Genomic DNA, 21,341 nt, shown 5'->3' with positions numbered 1-21,341 from the left:
TGGATGGACTAAAGAAGGCCCAAATATAAAGAGGCCATTACAGCTCGAGATAAGAGCATTGAAGATGCCTCATTCTTTCTAGCCAAAGCCAACAAAGGAAAATGAGAAAAGAGGAACAGATTGATCCCGATAAAAAACACCAGAGCAGGATAAGAAGGCAATCTATTTATTGCCTGGTCACCAGAATGGGTTTATCTCCCATCATTCCTCCCTTGAACAGGGTGAAGAAGTGCATGACCGGCTAGGTCGATACATGACAGTCACCGAACCTACCAGAGGGCGATACTGAGAAGTTGGTCTTGAGTCACTGTATGCTGCCTTGCGAGATCCTTGTCGATGGAAAGGGTCAGCTCCAGCAGGGTAGTTATATTGCCCTGGATGCTGCAATAGCTATGTGGTTTTGCTCTTGTGGTAACCCCCGAACGGTGTATGCAACAGAAACAGGCCAATTGCTCCTCTATAGTCTACAATTGCTGTCCATTCTTGTAGCCCTGAATGAGATAGAATCCGTGCCCGGGGGTCGACGAAGGTCCGGCTCTGCCTATCTAGTTGACACTTGTTTCCCCTAGCCTTCTCACGGCTCGCCCTATCCTATCCTTGCGTTGCTTAGTCTCACGGTTCCCATTTGGATCACTCCTGCCTCAATCAAGATCTTGTGCACGCCCTCATCGTAATTCAACGAGTAGAGTTTTTCATACTCGGCTATGAACGTCTCCATGTCGAAATCGCTCCGTTTCAATCTCTCAAACATCGTCTCGACCAAGGCCCGTCTCTCTGCCTGTGCGGGCGGGTTAACGCACTTCGGCCACCAATAGTCCTGCACACCATCAAGCTTGCTGAACTCGCTGCCGACCCTTGCCAAAACGTCCGGGCGGTGCTGGAGGTACCGTAACAGCTCCTCCTGAGGGTGCTCTTAGGTTTGTAAGGGTGGCGTCGACGTCAGAGCCGTTTCCCGACGTAGTAGCTCCAGTGGCAGCGAGTCACCGTTAGATTCCCTCCTTGTTGCTGATTTGACTTTATACTCACCGTCACCATTGAATCCTTGTTTGTCGTCGGTACCTTGCGTCGAAGAAACTGTCTCCAAAGTGGTAGCTATATTCACATCCACCTCACCTTCCGAACTCATCTTCGATGCCATCCAGCGAATGCAGACGGCAAAATAGGGTGGAAGGTTTTTTGGCAGCATAGATCTCTTTACTGCAAAGTGAGGATGGATCAGTTGTTGAAGAGGAAGTCTGTTGAAGAAGAAATGTAGAGTAGTTCTAGAGCAAAGAGAGGCAGAAGATCAAAGAGCAGCAAGTAAACCCGCCGACAGGCTCACGCATAAGACAAACATACCCTGGCGGCATATGGGAATCACTGCCAGTAAGCAGTGAAACGTGCAACATGATATCAAAGGGCGCCGTTCCCAGTATTATTGTACGTATATTGTCTCCCTCGGACTCTGTCCGGCCTTCAGATGCTTTGCTGAACAAGCATACTCCTTTGGGTAAGAGCTTTTCCGTAAGTACAGTCTATGCCAAAAAAAAAGGAATGGCAGCCGGAACCATTCAACGCCATGCAGATAACATTCCACATCATCGAGAACATAGGTCAACACCAATTTTGTATCGCTTTCTGGACGTACCTAGTATGCTTTTGGCGTCTGCCTTGAAGTCGAAAAGGCCCCCACTCGCAGCGGCTCCTGACCATGCTAGATCCAGACGTTTCCGGTTAACGTTCAAATGCTTTCAACTACTATTATCCAGCGTACATGCCGATGGGGCATCCGTCCACCCGGTCAGCCTGTTGGCGATATCACTCGCGTAGCAGTGCGTGGCTGAACCCTTGCCCAAATCGCCTGACGGATCAATCTCCCCAGAGTTGTACAGTCGCGCCGCCCGATAGTACCCCTCGGCGTAGTCGATATCGGCAGCGTCAGCTTGAGCGTTGATGTCGGATGCGTACCCGTGGCCGCTAGGCGTGCCAGCAACTACAAGCAAGAAAGGTTAGATGGATGTGCATAATTCATTAATGTTGTCCTGTGTTTGCATCTCACCTCCATCCGAAATCATGCCTAGAATCTGATCCTTCGGGCACGGATTCTGCACTTTCCCATTATCGTTGCAAGAGTGATTCCCTCGGAAAGATTGCAAGATTCCTGGGTTCCTCACGGTGCCGTCGGGTGAAACAGTCGTCTTGGCTCTTACACAACCCCCGGTCTCCTGCATCACGGCGGCCAGAATGAACCGGTGATCTACGCGGGTCTGTTGTGATATTTGTTTAATGGCGCCATAGAGGTCTTGAGTTTCTTGGTCTGAATTGTTGGGTTGATCATAGAGGTGGTTGCAGCTTCGAGAAATGGTTTTCTGGTTGGCGACCCACATATCATTGAAGGATATCCACGATAGACTCGACGGCCATCCTGAAGCTATCGAGCCGTTCCCTGTGTATTGTGTATAACTGTTCTGGCCACCTGTTTTCAAACCCCAGATCATCAGCCCTGGTCCGTACTGGCGGCGGCAGATCGAATGTGCATACCATCGTAGTCATTCCAGAACCCATCACTACCGAGCCTTCCTTGTACCACATCGGTGGCGCGTTTTATGAGGGGGACAGCTGAAGTCGAGGCGGCGAGAAGAGACGTAAGAAGGACCTGTGATGACGATCAGCACTAAAGGTCTTCGTTGCCCCAGCACATCAGAGGTCTAACATACCAGCCTTGACAAAGCCATGATGCGCCAAATCTTCCACCGTCCTTGCTCAAGTACCACGAAAAAGAGACAGTCACAACTTCCAAACAGATAAAGGTTTAATCTATATGTAATAAAGCCGTAGAGCGAGGGATAGAGACGCGGGGAAATGCGAAGGGAAAGGACACGAAAGGATAAAGGAATCGAAATCTTCTCACTTCTAGATATGATGTGCAGACACAGCGGAGAGATGGGCCCGACAAGGAGCTGTCGACACTGACCAGTCCACATGGAAAGGGAGCCACGAGTACCGTCGCAGTTGCATTGTTTCAGAAAGGCCAAGCAGCTCCACCGCCATCGAAGAGATGATCAGGCTATGATGTTATCTTGCACCCTGAGGCCACCCGAAATAGGATCGAGGGATGTCATGAGAGGCCGTTCAAACTGGGCCTGATACCCACCAAGGACATGTGTGTGCGTGTGTAAGTAAGTAGGACGGCGTACAAGTACAAGGATCATTCCTCCGGACTCGTGTGTATGTAGGTATGTTGTGGCTTTTCCATCGAGGGTTGGGGCGAGAGGGTGGCCGTACCTCAGCACCCAACAGACTCGAAATGTCCCCATCCTGAGCATCCTCTTGGGACCGCAATGAGATCCTTCATGGTTTTGTGCGCGAGAGGGAAAAAACTTCATTTGTTTGAGGGGAGTGGAACCGGTGGATGCCCGTCATTAGCACCGCAGTGGAAAAAAGTCCAAAGTCCACTTCTGGTCCGCCGTGGCCAAAATCCTGTTGATCCTGGACGCCAGGGGTCAGTAAGTAATATCAGTCTGACTCAACCTGCCCAACCAGATGCAGATGCGGATGACTGCGCAGGATATGCGACGTCTGAGTAAGGGCTGCTGACGGTGTGAATGGTATAATATAGTGCCATCAGTGCCGTTGTGAAGCTGGGACAAGAGCTATTGAATGCTTTTGATGTCGTAAATATTGGCTCTTGGAAACTCTCGGCGGTGCTCGCCAATGCAGGTCCCGGTCGCCACGCCTGTGGTGGCAGCGTTGTGCGGGTTGAACCCGCTTAGCCACCGCCACTGTCTATGCGTTGTACAAGTACCTCGTACTTGTACAAAAACACAAGAGAACGACGAGGAACGAGAGAGATACACTCATAAAACACAGCCTTGTGTCAGCCAAGGCCACAACGCAAAATGGACCAACAGCCTTTCTTCATCGTGCTCTTTTTAGGCGCAGACACAAAGTCTTTTCTCGCCCTCACTATTTCAAAATCAGCCAGTACAGAGTATTAACAATATAATGATTTCCACGCTTTCTTCAAGGCAGCATCAGCGATACTATCCTTGATAAAAGCTCTCCCACTAAGTCCGTCCCTTTCCCATCCGGGTACGTACACCGTCATTCATCTGTCTCACTTCTGGCGCAACACATATTGAGCACATTTTCGATCATTTTTCCTCGCCCAACCGTTTAACATAAGTTTGAATCTATGTATGCTGCTTGCTTTCCGCAGCTTTAATCGTCTCCACCACCTCATTAGGCTCCTTCAAATCCAGTCTCCGCCACCTGGCGCTGTGCCGTGACCTAAGCCACCAAGAATGATTGGTGCTGCCTCAAAATTCCCGATTCTCTTCATCAATTTGCCGGCTTCGTGGGCCTGGAAGCCATCTGCTTCGATGCCGAAAACGTCGTCACTGGGTCGGCCAATCTGAATAAGGGGAATAGATTTGCCCGGACCTTGATGGCTGAACTCGCCAGTTTCCTGCCTGCTAGCAGGACGATCTTCGCAGTTTCGCAAGGTCGAACGACGAAGTCCAGAATCCGAAATCGAACGCTTGATCACGCACTGGGGCATGACAGACGCATCCAGATGGCCGGTGTGTAGGTCCCAATTGTCAATCTTGGACTTCACATGGTCAATTGAGGCAGATATATTGCGAGCCAAGTCGGCTCCCTTCCCTGATGGCAATTCAACTCGGTCGTTGCTCTCGGCGTCTCCTCCTTGGCGATCTGGCCCTCCTGTAGGACTCAGCCCTCTCATGTCACGGCTGTATATGCTTGATGTACACAGACTGTGCTTGCTTCTAGGTGTGAGGATCGGCTTGAAGATCGTTGATAGTGAAGAAGAAGAGTAACGCCGCGAGATTCGTTTGTTGGGTCGAAGCTGGGACCAAGACGCGAGTTTGGCACGCCCAGAAATTGAACGCCGCTTGAAAATCTTAGCCGGAGACCCTTTGGCTGCCTGGCACGGTCGTTTGCTCGGCCGAGCGTGTCGCAACGTATTGAGCTTCTCTGGGGACGGGAGGATCACTGAACTGGGTGTTCTCCTGTGTGCGTGTGATGGTACATTTATGCAAGGAGCCGCACCCTGTGGTCGAGAGGACGTTGCAAGACTCCGTGACTTCTTGGTAGACTGTGTTGGCGAAGTCGCTGGCGTCGATGTTGCTCTAGGGGTGGTGAAAGGATTGGTGGAGGGCGTGTAAGGCTTGGATGAGACCTTGTCCTTGTTGGCAGCGCTAGCCGCTCGATCGAACCAGTCCCGTATCTCAGCCACAGGAGTCTTTGGTCTTGTCAGTGTCCCCATTCTTTCCAATCCTTCCTGCTTCTCCGTTTTCGTCGTCTGTGGTGTTCCTGCCTCGTCACGGTTTATGGGTAGAATTCTCGTGATTGGCAGCCGACGGCGCTGTAGCGAATTGTGCGTCTTGCATTCCACAAGCTTGAGCAGCTCTCGCTGGGGTCGTCCAGGGGGAGTCTTGCATTCCGCGGGTAGTTTCATCACCGACATCTCTGTATCAGTCAGGTGAGTCGTACTCTGTGTGGTAGGGCAGGGAGTTCCAAAGGTATCTGTGGTTGACATCGAGCTTCGTTGTTCCAACTCTTGAAAAAGCTTGACGGGATGGACGAGTCCTCCTTTACGGCCAGAGCCCAGAGGGATGGGAAATCGCTCCAGCTGCCTCGTCAATGGTGGTGGTCTCCCTGCAGGCCTTGGCTTCAAGACAACCGGCTCCGGGACCGGGAGTATGTAATCATGCTTTCCTTTGAATGTGGTAAAGTTTCGCGGGTCAGTTCCTGCACCTTTTCTTGCTCTTTGCAAGTTGCCTTGTGGCATGTGTTGTGGCTGAAGCCTTGTTGAAAGCCAGCATTGAGCGGGGGTAAAAGGCCCATAACTGAGGCCGGCAGTGTTGCTTGAGCCAACTTGAAGAGGGCGATAGATTGCATTCAGCTGCGCAAGGCTGTTTGGGAAAGGGCTCTCAGTTCTCGGATCATAATGTTGGACCGGGTTTGGAGGCTGCTTTCGAAAGTTACGCAGCAGAGCAGGATGGCTCGGGAATCGAGGAGGAGGACTGAATGGTGGGTAACTTGGAGTGACCATGTATCGAGCACCTAAAGGATGAGTGTCGCGTCTCTTTCGATATTTTGGGAGGACGATGCCCCAGACCACGCATCCAAAAACAACGATAAAGGCGACGACGGCAAAGATGATGGAGAAGGTCCGGCCCGAATTGTCACCACGAGGGCGCAGGGCGTTTGTCGGAATGACAGCCATGGCTCGTGACGGAGATCAGCAATGAGGAAACCACACTAGAGGGATTGAGCAAAATGAATTGATCTGACAAGCTGGAGGAACATGGAGATGGTCTGAGAGGGAGGTCGTCGACGCCAAGGACAGGATGGCTTGAACGGGGCGACGGTGACAGTGAAAACGACGGCTTGTATAATCGCACAGCCAAAGACGGCAGGAACAGCGAGGTGCAGGCACAACAGGCGACACATCTAGCAGCATGTCGCACCTGCGCACTGGGAGCTGGATATTGAAACTCTTTCCTCATGAAGCCATCGACTTGTCTTCTATTCACTCTTTGTCACTTACAAAGTCGTCTCACGTTTCCAGTGGCCGTGCCGGCGACCTTCCCAGCGACCGGTTTTCCCATTGACAGGAAGATGGCAGGACCGGGGCCTCAATAGAATCGAGCCTAAGATCATCAAGAACAGTTCAAGAACATTACGCAGCCAAAATCACTCTACTCACTCAATGTTGGCTTCCACCCTTGAAGTCCGTGCGGTCTCGGGGTTGAGCACCAAGAACCCAACCCATACCACTCACCAGGCCGCTGGTCACCATGTTGGCAACCATGTCTCTTTTTCGCACCCTTCCACCGTCGTCTGAAACTGGAGAGCCCGCTTGCTCCCTTTGCGCATCGTGATGCATAGAGGTGTCCGAGCGTATCTTGAGATCTCGTAATCCTGTGGAACCCAGTGGGAAAGCAGCACTTTTCCGTAGAGCTGCTGCGGCGCCTCTGGCAACATCAAACAAGCCCAGCGGCGCCTCTTCCTCATAGGAAGGTCCAGATCCGACAGGTCCAGACCGCCGCGCCATGACACGCTTCGTTTCAGCTACGTCTGCATCCCGGTTGTCGAGACCAAAGGCTCCAGGCAGTGATGCGTCTGCTTTGGCATCAAATGCTCGCTCTTCCTGTACGGCTTGCGTTTTCAGCCCATCTAATTCTTCTTCATACCGGCGCCATGTAGCAAGGATTCCCGGTAGAGCTTCCCCAGAGGGTGCCAGCATCAAGGCCCGTGAGAGAAGTTCCATCCGCTGTGTCAAGCTGTCGATGCGAGCACTCAAACTCTTTGGTGACGCACTGGGTCGATACTTGCCAGCTGAATAGGCAGCGCGCCAGGAGATGTCGTCGACGAAACCAGAAGGCGCAAATTGCGCGAGCGATGTGTTGAGGCGTGTCGTGATATAGGCATAGGCTGTGTCGAAATCATTTGCCGCTAAGGCTGCCATGATGGCTTGATATGTTATCCTGTGCTCAGCGTCCAACAGACGTAATTGAAGAGGCTCCGAGTCTTCTGTTATCACATTCCCCCGGTTCGGCAGGTGGGCACGGACCAGATTGCGGGCTATCTCTAGAAGGTCGTCTAACTTGGTGTATGCTCTTGCGTCCTGTTCCAAGACCTTGTCTAACAGGGTCAGCGGATCTTTCTGCACTCGGATAGAGACAGGCTTGAACGGAACACCATGCTGTAATGTGAGCTGGTAGAATGATAGGCTGTGAGTGGCTTTGATCAATTGATCAATGTCAGATAGGCTAGGGGAATGGGGAAAGTTGGCCCGAAAAGCTTTCAGTATCTCGCTTGCCCGTTTCATGCCGCCGCGATCTCTGTTTCCATTGCTGGCATTGTCATAGGCCTCTAGGATTGCAGCAACAACACGGGCTTCAACTTCCGACTCAGAGAGTGCTGGAGAAGGGTTGTCCAGGTACACATCTTTGATGATGTTATATTGAGCAGCCTTCAGTAATGCGTCGAGAATTTGTGTCTCCACGAAACCGATGGGGAGTCGGGAGAGAAAAGCTATTCGCTGCTGTCCCGCCTCCACTGGCTGAATTTCGGTCCAAGAATGGAGCCACAGGAGTTGCCGTCGCACGGAACGCCAATCAATCTCGTACCGAGTCTGTAGAGGAATGTGTTGCAGCAGCCGACGAAGTTCATCTTTGTGGCGGCGTTCCGAGCCGAAGATGGTGACATGGGACAGTTCAGTTATGTTCCGTGACATGCTAAAGCCAGACAAGATCTCTGCCGTAGCCAGCAGCCCAGTCAGCAGTTGAACTGACGGCCCAGTCACCAGGGTGAAATTGTTGGAATTTTTGAGCAGGGCATTGGGCAGCAAGTCTGTCTCGCTGAGGCCGTTTACAAAATTTTCAGGCACTGAGATGTCCGGCCCAGACTGGAAGAGGTCGAGAGGTCCTAGATTGAGAAGCTTTGCAGCTTTGATGAGCACCTGTCTGCAGATATTCCTCGCGTCTGTTGAAGCGGCTGAGCATCCGTAGACAATAGCCATACCAGTCTGAGCAAACCGTGCGACCTCCTCATCCATGTCCGTCGGTTGATGGTTTTCAATTGGCCCACTCCAATCCACGTAGGCTTTTGCTGCAACATTAAATTCTGTCCTGCTCGTCGAGACTAGCCAGTCATACACAGATTCCCATGCTTCCACTTCGGCTGTGGTGTCTTCAACAGAATAATCGACTCTCCTTCTCTTTGCTTCGCTTGCGCCACGGACCCATGGCGATACCACCTGGTCGAGGTCTCTGGCTACATCAGAAGGATTTTGCCTTCTCACCGCGTATTGGAGAAGCGTTTGTATACCCTCAGCGTCCGATAGTGTCTCAATACCCTGCAGTCCGATCACATCTTCAATGTCCGGATAGAATTCATATTGCAGCCGAATGACCGGGACAAGATATGATTCATACCACCGTCGCAGATCGGAATCCTGTCCGATGAAATTTTGCACAAATTCCCCCGCTGGCTGAGCGGATCCATGAAGCTGTTCCAATATTTTGGCCCATTCGACCACCACATTTGCCAGCTCGCTGTGGGTATGTAAAGCCCTATGTTCGGGAATCGGTCGCAAGCTGAGGGCACGGATTCGCCGTAATGCCTCATTCCGGCTGAGGTTCGATATGGAGGGCTCAGGACTCGGCGTTTCCGGACCCCTTGCATCATCTGGTCGATCTCCAAGCGACTGCAGAAAGTTCACAAGAGTCAATTTTCCGGTACTTTCTGCAGGATAAAAAGAAAGTAGTAGTCGATATATCAAAGTATTAGAAAGGATGTCGGGCCTCCATCGGACGACTTTGAGCAGTGAAACCAGATCGCCTTCGGAAGTTACTTGGACAGCGAAAAGGACGATGTGAGCGTCCGAAAGCTCGCTCGAGGTCTTCATTTCGTGAGATCTGGGGACATAGTGCAGATAGTCCCCTTTACGGACTGCACGCGTAGGAGTTGTTGGGTGCAGGGCAGCGTGGAAAGTTAGCAAGTTCCTGCCAACAAACAACTTGCGTCAGGGTCGGAGATTCGGGCCAGTCTGAGCCTTGGCCTGCTTCAGCCTTGGCCGCGCTTCAACCTCGACCACCACTCCTCACACTACCCGACAATTCACATCTCAGCGCCAGCAACGTTGTCGCCACCTGACATTCAAGAGAAGTCTCTTCAAAGCAACTAACAGTATTGAAGATGGCGTCTGGCTACGGTCTGACTGGAGGTTAGTCGTAATTCCAGTTGTGCACCACCTCCGCTAGCTCGGATCCTCAAGTCAATTGAAGCTTCGTACTGACCAACTTTCTCGTCCGCAGGCGTCTCTCGATGCTTTCCTTTCTGGCAAGAGTACATGTCTTGCTATGTCATCAATCAACACGACCCCGAAGCCAGAGCCAAAGGTGTCTGCGCCCCGCGGTTAGAAGACTACTACGAATGTCTCCATCACAAGAAAGAGGTAGGGACCTGCTTGGCCATGTTGATAGCATAAAGCTTGGATGCTTATTCACCCGGTCTAGTATGCGAGAACAGTGGCAATACAAAAGGCACTACGAAAAGCAGAAGCAGCACATCCCCGCGAGAATGCGCCCAAGCTGGGCCAAATACGAAGTCTGGGTCTGATAGGCAAGGAGGAAGAAACGAAGTCGATGCTGGGCACGACACCAGGGACTTATTCCTGAGAACATATGAATGGCAAAAGATCGGGGTGATTATGCACAAGCAGCGGCCTTGCGGGGTGCCTTTTTGCAATATTGTATATACCATCAAGCTTCAAGGGAATGACCTCCATTCAAGCTGACGGGCGACGCGTCCAAATGCACCATGTCCATGGAAATTTACAGACCGCTCTTCGAACAGGAAGCTAATTGGAATGACTGCCATATTCTCGCAGAAACCAAAGACGATTGGTAATTTGGCCTCTTCAGACAACTGGAGTCCGTCTTCAGCTGCAAGGCTGAGCCATCCTCTGCTTATACGAGTACAACCTGGAGTGTGTTTGATATATTATCGCTCCCAAGCGGTAGCGAGCTGGGCCTACGCTGCTATGCTGGGGCATTGCAATCGCCTTTGGAGGGAAAATTCGCCCGCCGCTCATTCGTGCTTAGGTCCACCCGGTCAAAGACCGCATTTCAGCACGAAGGCAGTTAAGCAAGGGCGTCCTGGGTGTTCTCGCCTCCCTTTACATATCACTCGCTGAGAGCTTGGAGACACTGCCAGGCACACAGACTGTTGAACTTCTGCCTAGTACGCCCTGGAGTGAACGACGACGGGAAACACGAGTGATATGTCTGGCTGAAAAAGGATGAGCAGGCAGTGGACGGCCTTGACGGATGATAAAATGCCAAGACGCGCTTGCGAAAAGCTTGGGTTGCCGAGCTTGACCAATCTGATGCTAGCGCGGCCCTGTGGAGCCAAAGAGGGCGAATTCTGCCCAGGGAAGAGCAATCAGAGGCTAGGGGCTGATGCAGGCGGCAGGCGCAGCAAGCGAGGATTTAAATGCCATTCCAGACCCTCTTAAGCCCACGCTTCGCCCCCCCCCGATTCCAACTCTCTCAGAGGATCTGCCAGTGCCCTTCGCCGGGTACCAGACAAAGAGCCTTGTCTCATCCACGCACCCTGCATCCCCTCAGCATCAACGTTTTTCCGTCCCGGCACTCACAACACCGTGACCAGTTGCTCTCAGCTAATTCACACCGTCGCGTCACGCCCAACCTTCACTTCCTTTGAGATATAATTTTCACTTGGCAGAGTGTTGGCTTTATCAAGCCACTCGACCCCGTATCTCAGTTGCTTAGGTCATTCATTCATTTGATGGCTCGCCGGTCGCAGCCTGGCCGGCGTGTGGTTGAAAAGACGAAACCACCCTACGACACTTGTGAATACTAATAATAATGGCCTCTGGAACTTCGAGGTTGGAACCCTCCGCCCAGCATTTGCCAAGCATAAGCTAACCTCTTCCGTACAGACTCGATCGGCTTGTCACGTGCGTATCTCTAGCCTCGACTCGACACGGGAGAGGCTGACCCTTAGTATCATCTTTGAGGCTAACCTATATCACAGCTTGCTGGACAAGGGAAGCACCCAGCTCATTCGAAACACGGCTGCGCAACAACTTGCAGACGTCCAAAAACAGAATCCCGACAATCTCTTCGCATTACTCGGCAGAGTTCTTCCCCACTTGCAGTCCAAATCATGGGACACTCGCACCGCTGCCGCCAAAGCCATAGGCGGCATCATTTCCAATGCCGAAAGGTTCGACCCCAACGCTGACGATGCCGAGACCAGGCCCGAGCCCCTCAAAATAGAGGAGGTCGCCACCAAGATTGAAGAAAAGACTCCCGAAGCGGACGACCTTCTCCAGCTCAGTGCTCTTGACATCAAATTGATCCTCAATCATGGGAAGAAGCTGTTGGGCAGTGCCGGTAAGGAGTATGAATACTCTGTGGCTGGTATGAGCCCTGCTCAACGACTGGCACACCAGAAGCAGAGTCTCACCGCTCGACTCGGCCTCGGTGGCGAATACATGGAGGACGACTTGGTCAACGAGTACGACTTTGCAGCCAGCTCACAATACAAAGTTGCCACAACTCCGGGCCTCACTCGGGTGGATACAAAATCTGGAGTGCAACGACTCGGCAGCGTTGGTCCCAACCCTCCCTACAGTGCCGTGTCCCCTTCCGAAAACAACGGCCAATCCCTGCCCGATGAATCCGGCCTTAGTAAACGGCAGCTGAATCAATTGAAAAGGAAAAACAAGTCGGCCGCCAAAGCTGGCGCCAGCAAGATGCGCGTGGTTGATCTATCCGGGCGACGTCAGCCCGAACCAGGCCAGACGCCAGTTTCAGCAACTCCACATCCGGTCAAGCTCAATGGCCATGAAGACTCGAATGGAGATGCAAAGCCAGATTACTTCTCAATCAAGCAAGAAGGCACCGACGACACCACCGCACTGGTCTCCGAGTTCAAAGGCGAAACTGTTCCGGAAAAGCCGCTCATCCAACCCGACGAAAAGCATGCCCAGGACTGGCCTTTTGATGTCATGTGCGATTTCCTGTCCGTGGACCTTTTCGATCCCAATTGGGAGATCCGACACGGAGCAGCTATGGGCTTGCGAGAAGTTCTCCGTGTGCACGGACATGGTGCTGGCCGTCGATATGGCAAGTCCAGAGCTGAGAATGACCTTGCAAATCGCCGCTGGCTTGACGATCTTGCATGCCGCTTGCTGTGCGTTTTAATGCTGGATCGTTTCGGGGACTTCGTGTCTGACACAGTGGTCGCGCCAATCCGTGAATCAATCGGTCAGACCCTCGGTGCTTTATTGACTCAATTACCCGACGACTTGGCCGTATCTGTCTACAACTGCTTGCAAGAAATGGTACATCAACAGAACACTGGTCGGAAGCAACCGATATGGGAAGTATGCCATGGAGGCATGATTGGGTTGCGCTATTTTGTTGCTGTCCGCAAAGATCTTCTCCTTCATCACATCAACCTTCTTGACGGTGTTGTCGCAGCCGTCATGCACGGACTTGCGCATCCTGATGACGACGTCAAGTCAGTGAGCGCAGCAACCTTGGTACCTATCGCTGGGGAATTGACAACTATGCGCCCTGATGCTCTCGGTCAACTTATTAGCGTAGTGTGGGACTGCCTTCTTGATATGCAAGACGATCTAAGCGCCAGTACCGGTGCGGTCATGGATCTTCTTGCAACTCTCTGCTCGCACCATGAGATCTTAGAAGCAATGCGCATTAACGCCGCCGAGGACCCAGATCAGTCTTTCGAGAAGCTCGTTCCCCGCCTGTACCCTTTCCTACGACATACGATTACCAGCGTTCGGATGGCGGTGTTGAAGGCGTTGGTTACATTCTTGAATCTCTCGAACGTGAGCAACATGGAATGGGTGGGTGGCCGCGTGACCCGCTTGATCTTCCAAAATATGCTCCTCGAGCGGAACGAAGGCGTCTTATGGATGTCCCTAGAGGTTTGGCAAGCACTCATTTCTTTCATGGAACGCCAAGGGTTTTCCGCCTTTGTTGCTGAACTGGAGCCGCATATCTCACCGATGATAGGGGCCGCTGTTCAGCCTATCGGTCAGGCAAGAAGCCCCATTCCCATGGACACGCTTCTTCTCATCAGACCGTCGGGGGCTCCGATGGTACCTGCTTCGACGAAGCATCGACATACTCCTGAATCCGACCAGCAACCCAAGAAACGGCGAAAGGTTGAGAAGCCCGATTCAAATCAGCGCGTCTCTCACAATACCGATGGACACATGTTGCACGGTGAGGTAGATCTCGTCGGATTGGAGGTCATGCTCCGAACCAGAATCGTCTGCTCACTGGCACTGGGTCTTCTGCTAAGCAAACAAAGTGAATCTTCGATTGACTCATATTGGACTCACCTGCTCCCCTCTGTCAGTTCTCATCATTCAAGTTCAAGGCTGTTTACAGCAATGATTCTGGAAGAGCTCGCAAAGAACCAATCCAAGAAACCAGCAAATACACCGGGGATTGTTTCGCAGTTGCAGCAGGTCCTTGATGATGAAGGCAACAACTGGTATGCAGACATAGTGCCTTCGCTGCAAGCTGCTCGAGGACAGTGCCAGTCCTTGATCAGCGCCTTCCAGAATCAAGCGCATGTCTCTCGAGACAAGTTGCCGGCGATAGCAGTTGTCTGCCAAGGCGAAAGTGGCGCCGGCCCTAAAGCCTTCTCTCTCGCGGACGCCGAGAGGATCGTGACAACGGACTTTGATCGTCTTCTCAAAAGCCTTACACCAGCGCAGCGTGTTTCGGGAACACAATATCTAAACGATGCCCGCAGGAACGCTAAGACTGCGGTGGACGAAGCCAAGAAGATCAAAGAAAGCCGAGACATCGCGATAAAGGCCACGATTGCCTCGGTGCTGGTTCGACTAAAGGAAATTCCGAAGAAACCTGGTCAGTTGATAAAATGCATCATGGACAGCATCAAATCAGAAGAATTTGAAGAACTGCAAGCTCGATCTGCATCAGGCGTTGCAGGGCTCATTGACTTCTACACCACGAGTCCGAAACGTGGCCCAGTGGACAAGTTAGTCTCCAATCTAGTCAAATTTACCTGCGTGGATACCTCGGAGACTCCAGAGTTCGGCCCCAACGCCGCGTTTGAAGACATTGTCCTGTCGTTGCGAAAGGAAGAAGATAGAAAGGACCATCCAGATGCTGCCCGTTTCGAACAAGAGGCAAAGGAGGCCAGGATCATGCGCCGGGGAGCCAAGCGTGCTCTTGATGAGTTGGCGCAATCATATCGTGCTCGGCTCCTTGAGAGACTACCTGTGCTGAGATCACTTATCGAAAGTCCGATCCGCGAGCTGATCGAGTCGTCTGATCCAGCCACTCTACAGGTCAACGAAGAACAAGGTCAATCACTAGTTGATGCTATGTCAGCTTTGCGTACACTGTCTCCTACCCTCGACGCCGGTCTCCACACTTGGGTCTTGTCGTTGAGCCCGCTTATTGGAAAAGCGATGAGAAGCAGGCTCTCTGTCATAAGATACAGCGCTGCTAAGTGCTTTGCAACGGTCTGCAGTGTCATACCCGTTGAGGGAATGACAAGGCTCGTGCAGGATGTCTTGCCTAACATCAGCAATCCTCTTGACTTGAGGGATAGACAAGGGATTACCGAGTGCGTTTATCACCTCATCCAGGCCATGGGCGACAGGATTCTGCCATATGTGATCTTCTTGATTGTACCTGTATTAGGTCGAATGAGCGATGCCAACAACGACATTCGTCTCCTCGCCACTACATCCTTTGCCACGCTGGTGAAACTGGTGCCTTTGGAAGCGGGCATCCCCGATCCGCCAGGAATGCCGGAGTCATTGCTCCAGGGGCGTGAACGAGAGCGTAAATTCATGGCGCAAATGCTTGATCCGAAAAAGGTCGAGCCTTTCCAGATCCCTGTGGCGATCAAAGCGGAACTACGACCTTACCAGCAAGACGGCGTGAACTGGTTAGCGTTCCTCAACAAGTACAACCTTCACGGCGTTCTGTGCGACGACATGGGTCTGGGTAAGACTCTTCAGACCCTTTGCATCGTGGCGAGCGATCATCACATGCGGGCCGAGGAGTATGCCAGAACTCAAGCTCCCGAGATGAGGCGGTTGCCATCTCTTATTGTCTGTCCACCAACGCTCTCGGGCCATTGGCAGCAGGAGATCAAGCAATACGCACCATTTTTGACTTGCGTGGCGTATGTCGGACCACCGGCGGAGCGCAACGGTCGACGTCCTTTACTCGAAAAAGCAGACGTTGTCATAACCTCCTACGATGTGTGCAGAAATGACAACGATATTCTCACACCCATCACTTGGAATTACTGTGTATTGGATGAAGGCCACCTAATCAAAAACCCAAAGGCGAAGATCACTCAGGCTGTGAAAAAGCTCGTCAGCAACCACAGACTCATACTTTCTGGCACGCCGATTCAGAACAATGTCCTGGAGCTCTGGTCCCTTTTCGACTTCCTCATGCCGGGCTTCCTTGGCACAGAGAAGGTCTTCCAGGATCGATTTGCAAAGCCCATTGCAGCCAGCCGCAATGCGAAGTCATCTTCCAAGGAACAAGAGGCTGGAGCTTTGGCGATTGAGGCCCTTCACAAGCAGGTCCTACCATTCTTGTTGCGGCGTTTGAAAGAGGAAGTCCTCAATGACCTACCGCCCAAGATTCTGCAGAACTACTACTGTGATCTGAGTGATCTGCAGAAGCGTCTCTTTGAAGATTTCTTCAAAAAGGAGCGCAAGACAGTGGAGAACAGCATCGGGTCGGCGGATAAAGAGGCCAAACAACACATCTTCCAAGCCCTGCAGTACATGCGAAAACTCTGCAACTCCCCGGCGCTTGTCGTCAAGGAGGGAAACAAGCAATACGATGCGATCCAGAAACAGCTCGCAGCATCCAAATCCAGTTTGCGCGATATCGCTCATGCACCAAAACTGGGCGCCTTACGCGACTTGCTGATTGATTGTGGCATCGGCGTAACCAATGACTCAAATGACATATCAGCTGCCAATTATGTGTCTCAACATCGAGCATTGATCTTCTGCCAGATGAAGGAAATGCTTGACATGGTACAAACTGAAGTTTTGGGCAAGCTTCTTCCGAGCGTGCAGTTCTTGCGACTCGATGGGAGCGTGGAAGCCACCAAGCGTCAAAACATTGTCAACCAGTTCAACAACGACCCCAGTTATGATTGCCTTTTACTGACGACCAGTGTGGGTGGTCTTGGGTTGAACCTTACGGGTGCCGACACCGTGATCTTCGTGGAACATGATTGGAATCCTCAGAAGGACATTCAGGCGATGGATCGAGCCCACCGTATCGGCCAGAAGAAGGTGGTCAACGTTTATCGCCTTATTACCCGCGGTACACTGGAAGAAAAAATCCTGAGCCTTCAACGATTCAAGATCGACGTCGCATCGACTGTTGTCAACCAACAGAACGCAGGCTTAGGGAGCATGGAAACGGATCAGATTCTGGACCTGTTCAATCTCGGGGAGGGAGCGGAAGGTGGTGGTGAGCCGGGCGGTGCAAAGGACGAGGACATGGTCGATCTCGAGACCGGTGAGGTCAAGAAGAAAGGGGAAAAGGGGTGGCTTGACGATGTCGGTGAACTCTGGGACGAGAGGCAGTACGAAGAGGAATTCAATCTCGACTCGTTCGTGCAGAACTTGCAAAAATAGGATCGGGCATGATTTGGCAGGATGCCAATCTTGGAGCTGTACAATTAGGTACTTTACAGGGTTGCCCCGTGCTCAAAAGTGTTTTGTTGGCAGGATTGGATCAGTTATCGTTGTCACCAGCCACCGCGCAGCCCAAATTGGAGCTGGCAGCATCATGCGCTGTCGCCGGGCCATGCGCAAAAACAGTAACATAAGTCTTGTAGCTGAACAAAGATGTATTATTGGTCAAGACACACAACACACACACACACACACACACACACACACACACACACACACACACATTCCAGGGCCTGACCCAGCTCCCGGGAAGTGGCACATGTGGCTTGCTGGCTTCAGACGGGAAAGTCTTGGTCCATACTCGATATAGGAACTGCAAGTCCGGTGATGCGCAAGCCTGCCTTGCTTGGGCCTCCCGAGTACATGTGGCTCTTCGCAGCCTTGTCGTTGACTTAAAAAGGGACCCCCAACCACGGGGCTCGATAGCCGGATTCGCCGACCGGAACAATACGTGAGATCTGGGATTCTGGACGGCCTCGAATAGAAGGTGCTCAGCAGATTAAAGTGACAAATCGGGAAATAGTAGCGACCCTGCCTAAGATCTCAGGCGGGACATATCTGATGGATCTGATGGGAGACCTAAATCGACCAGGTGGGGAGGGGAGGAGGGTGTCGTGCTGGTGGTGAACGGAACGGCCCTTTTGGAGGAGGAAAAAAAGAACACTGACTGATAGTGACTTGCCTGAGGATCCGTTTGATGGTCCCGTCCGACTCAGGGATGGGAAAAGAAGGAAGGACCTTTTGGAGCTCACGATTGTAGGATGCGGTTTTTCTGGCAGTGGAGATGGTCTGGCATTGTCCCGCTGAGAGCCAGCCGGCCAGTGCTCAGCCGGTCACAGTCACACGGCTAGAGGAGTAAATTGAGTGAGCGAAATTCAGCCAAGCTCAAGCTTCCACTCAGAAACGGGAATGACATTGGTGACATTGGTCATGTTGGTCGTATTGGGTAATGCTCCCAGATGGGATATTGTTGATATTTTGCCAGGCGATAATTCATACCTACAGTACACACAGTACAGTAGTCCAGCAAGATAAGTCGCCAATGCTTCTGCGGTCAGCATAGCCCCAGTCCTTGCCCCTCAATTTGTCGGTCGGCTGGACGATGGTCCGGGAGACGACGGAAGAGTGGCCAATGAATATACATACCTCAGACGCTAGCCCTTTCCATCTACGGCTTAGTTCCCGGCTAATGAGAAAACGTGCTTATCAACCTTATTGACGAAAATAGAAATATCCGACTGAGCCAATGCCGTCTGCGCCCTCCTTCCACCACCTTCGCCTCCGCTTTGCCGCCTGTCCAGCCTCCAGCCCTCCTCTGGGTGCTTTAGTCACCTTGGTCAAGCGTTCTACTCGCTCGGGACCCTCTGCTCTCGATCTGGATGTTCGCTATTTTTCTCTGTCCATACAACACGTGGCGAGGTTTTGGTGCCCTTTGCCCTCCTTGCCCTCCTTACGTCGTAGCCTCCAATCTGCGGTGCCCCCCCTTTGACCATGGGCAAACCATGGGCGACGGCCCAAAAAAGTGTGAGCACTAAACCTTTCCAGGATATCGCCTTGAGCTGGCACGCTGGCAAAGCGGCGATGTCATGCATGGGGACAAGCCTACCTGAGAATAATGCGCAGCTGGCCTTCCAAGGTTTCTTTCTTGCTTTTCCACACCAAACCCAGACCAGGTCTTATCCCTGTATAGGCATCATGGTGTTGTCTTTTTGCTTCCCGAATCCTTGCCTGCTACAGCCATGCATGGCCATCCTCGGCCAATGTTGATATCCACAGTAAGCAAAAGCCTCGCTAGCCAGGTAGCTGCCGCAGAGAGCTACTATCTGCCGTTTTGCAAATCGGGGCACGTACGGGGCGAGATGCCACATTCCGCATCTCGAAAGCAAAGGCACGCAAGAGATGGGACATAACATAAAAAGACCTCCCACCCTCCTCTTCGACAAGACTTCATTCTCTCATTCATACAAGCAACAAACCAACAAACAAGCCAATCTTTTCCCTTTTTTTTTTTTTAATTTCATATTTCTTTTTTCCTTGCTGTTATCACACGCTCTTTAGCAAACCAGCTAACTATACCAACTACTTTCTAATCCAACAATCACTTTAACACACCAAAAAACCCCCCGATCCAATCAAAGCAAATCAGATCAAAAATGCATTCTAAGTCGCTTCTCGTTGCTGCTTTCGCTGCCGCCGCGGCCGCGACTCCTCTGGGAACTGGTTCCAGCTGGCAATCCAGCTCGTCCAGCAGTGCTCCTCCCTACCCAACCTCCACTGGAGGCTACTCCATGACCACCAGCTACTACTCGTCCGCCCCGACCGGCTACTCGAGCGCCGCTAGCTACAGCAGCGGCGGCAAGTATTCGGCCGGTGGTAGCTGGGGTTCCTCCAGCACCGTGCTCGGCAACCCTACTGCCAGCCCCAACCCGGTCCCGACTGCCGGAACCGTTGGCAAGCTCCTCACTGAAGACACCCGCGTGGCTCGCTTCAAGGAGATCCAGTCCGAGATCGCCGCGGGCAACCTGGCCTTGAAGTTCGACTTCAACCCGGCCGCCAACCCGGCCGTCACCGCGGGTAAGGGCGGTCAGGTCGACCTGGCCAACCGCGCCAACTTCCCCGTCCTGACGGACCTGGGCATCTCGGCCGCGGGCATCTTCTTCCAGCCCTGTGGTCTCAACACGCCGCACATCCACCCGGACGCGACCGAGTTCTTCACCGTGGCCACCAACAACAACATCACCACGGGCTTTGTGCTCGAGAACGGCCTGGCCACCGAGTTCTCCACCTCGCTGACCCAGTTCCAGGGCACCGTGTTCCCCATGGGCTCGATCCACTGGCAACAGAACAACGACTGCACACCCGCGGTCGCCATCGCCGGCCTCAACTCCGAGGACCCCGGCGCGAGCTCCATCGCCCAGAACTTCCTCATCAACACCGACTCGGCCGTTGTCGACGCCACCCTCGGCTTCCCCAAGCAGATCGACTCCAGCAACTTCGCCCAGTTCAAGGCCAACATCCCTGCTTCCTTGGCCCTCGGTGTCGAGGAGTGCCTGATCCGCTGCAAGATCAACTACTAAGCGGCGCTCAAGCATGGCGGGAGGACAATGGGACACGTGTGATGGACAATTGATATGTTGACAGACGAGTTGATATGACATGACAAGCGGCATGGATGATGAGACGGGTGTCAAAAATGAGCATTATGGGTTTTCAATCAATCAATCACATCATGGAGGCATAGCGACTGGCGTTTTTGTGTTTCTTTCTCCCTCCCTCCTTCTCTCTCTCTCACACACAAAAGGAGGGTAGGGAGACAGGCAGCCGACAGCATTAGATAGCATTTACATTTGAAATCGGGACTTATTATCCAAGAAAAACAGACGCGCGTTCCTTTTTCTGTATCTAACTATTATGGGCTAATAACCGAACTGACAAACTGACAACAACTAAAAACCGGAGAAGGGAGAGAGGATTGAAAGCTCTGGGACCGATAGAAGGTGGATGTCGTCCGTATGCAGCAGGTGGACTTGACAATGTTCATACTGATGTTCCCAGTATTTGAGAGAGTCTCGGAGAGAGACGGCGGAAGTTCAAGTTTCAAGGAAGTTCCGGTTCGGCCGGCGCGCATCGATCGCCGTCATTTCCAAATCATTGGAGGCTTGCTCGGTACAAGTCTGTAGATGCCAAGTTCATTGCGGTTGTGGCGCACCCCCCCAGTGCCCTCGACTGTGCAAAGGCTGGATGCGGAAAGTGCGCCACAACTCGACTGGGAAAGCGTATCAGACTATTAGCTACATGGTGGATTACACGAAATGCACCTTCACCTGGTTGACCTGGTTGACCTGGCTAGTGAGAAATCACCCAAAGGGCATGGGAGTCCAGACCTCTCTGTCGTTTCGAGCTCATGATGGTCGGGTAGGTATATAATTGATAAATTCCCTAGCGAGTCGAGTAGTAGTAGTAGTAGTAGTAGTAGTAGTAGTAGTAGTAGTAGTAGTAGTAGTAGTAGTAGTAGTAGTAGTAGTAGTAGTAGTAGTAGTAGTAG

The 21,341-nt window shown here is 52.3% G+C and overlaps 6 protein-coding genes across 6 annotated transcripts; 3 read left to right on the top strand and 3 right to left on the bottom strand.

Annotated features, from left to right (window-relative positions):
• Nucleotides 1–1,730: 1,730 nt before the first annotated feature.
• On the bottom strand, nt 1,731–2,714 carry A1O5_12757 (uncharacterized protein; the record flags this gene model as incomplete). Its single annotated transcript, XM_007753326.1, has 4 exons — nt 1,731–1,972; nt 2,039–2,455; nt 2,521–2,635; nt 2,697–2,714. 4 exons carry the CDS (start codon nt 2,712–2,714, stop codon nt 1,731–1,733), a joined length of 792 nt encoding a protein of 263 aa, XP_007751516.1.
• A 1,517-nt stretch (nt 2,715–4,231) lies between these two features.
• Nucleotides 4,232–6,232, bottom strand: A1O5_12756 (uncharacterized protein; the record flags this gene model as incomplete). The annotated part of the gene is made up of 1 exon (XM_007753325.1): nt 4,232–6,232. One exon carries the CDS (start codon nt 6,230–6,232, stop codon nt 4,232–4,234), a length of 2,001 nt encoding a protein of 666 aa, XP_007751515.1.
• A 483-nt stretch (nt 6,233–6,715) lies between these two features.
• Nucleotides 6,716–9,421, bottom strand: A1O5_12755 (uncharacterized protein; the record flags this gene model as incomplete). Its single annotated transcript, XM_007753324.1, has 1 exon — nt 6,716–9,421. The coding sequence occupies one exon, from the start codon at nt 9,419–9,421 to the stop codon at nt 6,716–6,718; it is 2,706 nt and encodes a 901-aa protein (XP_007751514.1).
• Nucleotides 9,422–9,711: 290 nt separating this feature from the next.
• On the top strand, nt 9,712–10,193 carry A1O5_12754 (NADH dehydrogenase (ubiquinone) Fe-S protein 5; the record flags this gene model as incomplete). The annotated part of the gene is made up of 3 exons (XM_007753323.1): nt 9,712–9,739; nt 9,831–9,970; nt 10,032–10,193. The coding sequence occupies 3 exons, from the start codon at nt 9,712–9,714 to the stop codon at nt 10,191–10,193; spliced, it is 330 nt and encodes a 109-aa protein (XP_007751513.1).
• Nucleotides 10,194–11,405: 1,212 nt separating this feature from the next.
• On the top strand, nt 11,406–17,236 carry A1O5_12753 (uncharacterized protein; the record flags this gene model as incomplete). The annotated part of the gene is made up of 3 exons (XM_007753322.1): nt 11,406–11,425; nt 11,480–11,497; nt 11,575–17,236. 3 exons carry the CDS (start codon nt 11,406–11,408, stop codon nt 17,234–17,236), a joined length of 5,700 nt encoding a protein of 1,899 aa, XP_007751512.1.
• Nucleotides 17,237–19,449: 2,213 nt separating this feature from the next.
• Nucleotides 19,450–20,373, top strand: A1O5_12752 (uncharacterized protein; the record flags this gene model as incomplete). The annotated part of the gene is made up of 1 exon (XM_007753321.1): nt 19,450–20,373. The coding sequence occupies one exon, from the start codon at nt 19,450–19,452 to the stop codon at nt 20,371–20,373; it is 924 nt and encodes a 307-aa protein (XP_007751511.1).
• Nucleotides 20,374–21,341: the final 968 nt, after the last annotated feature.

This window comes from Cladophialophora psammophila, assembly GCF_000585535.1.
Source record: "Cladophialophora psammophila CBS 110553 chromosome Unknown aczJe-supercont1.37, whole genome shotgun sequence".
Lineage (NCBI taxonomy): Eukaryota > Fungi > Ascomycota > Eurotiomycetes > Chaetothyriales > Herpotrichiellaceae > Cladophialophora > Cladophialophora psammophila.
Note: the sequence above shows the minus strand (reverse complement) of the source record. Positions and strands in the feature narration are given on the sequence as shown.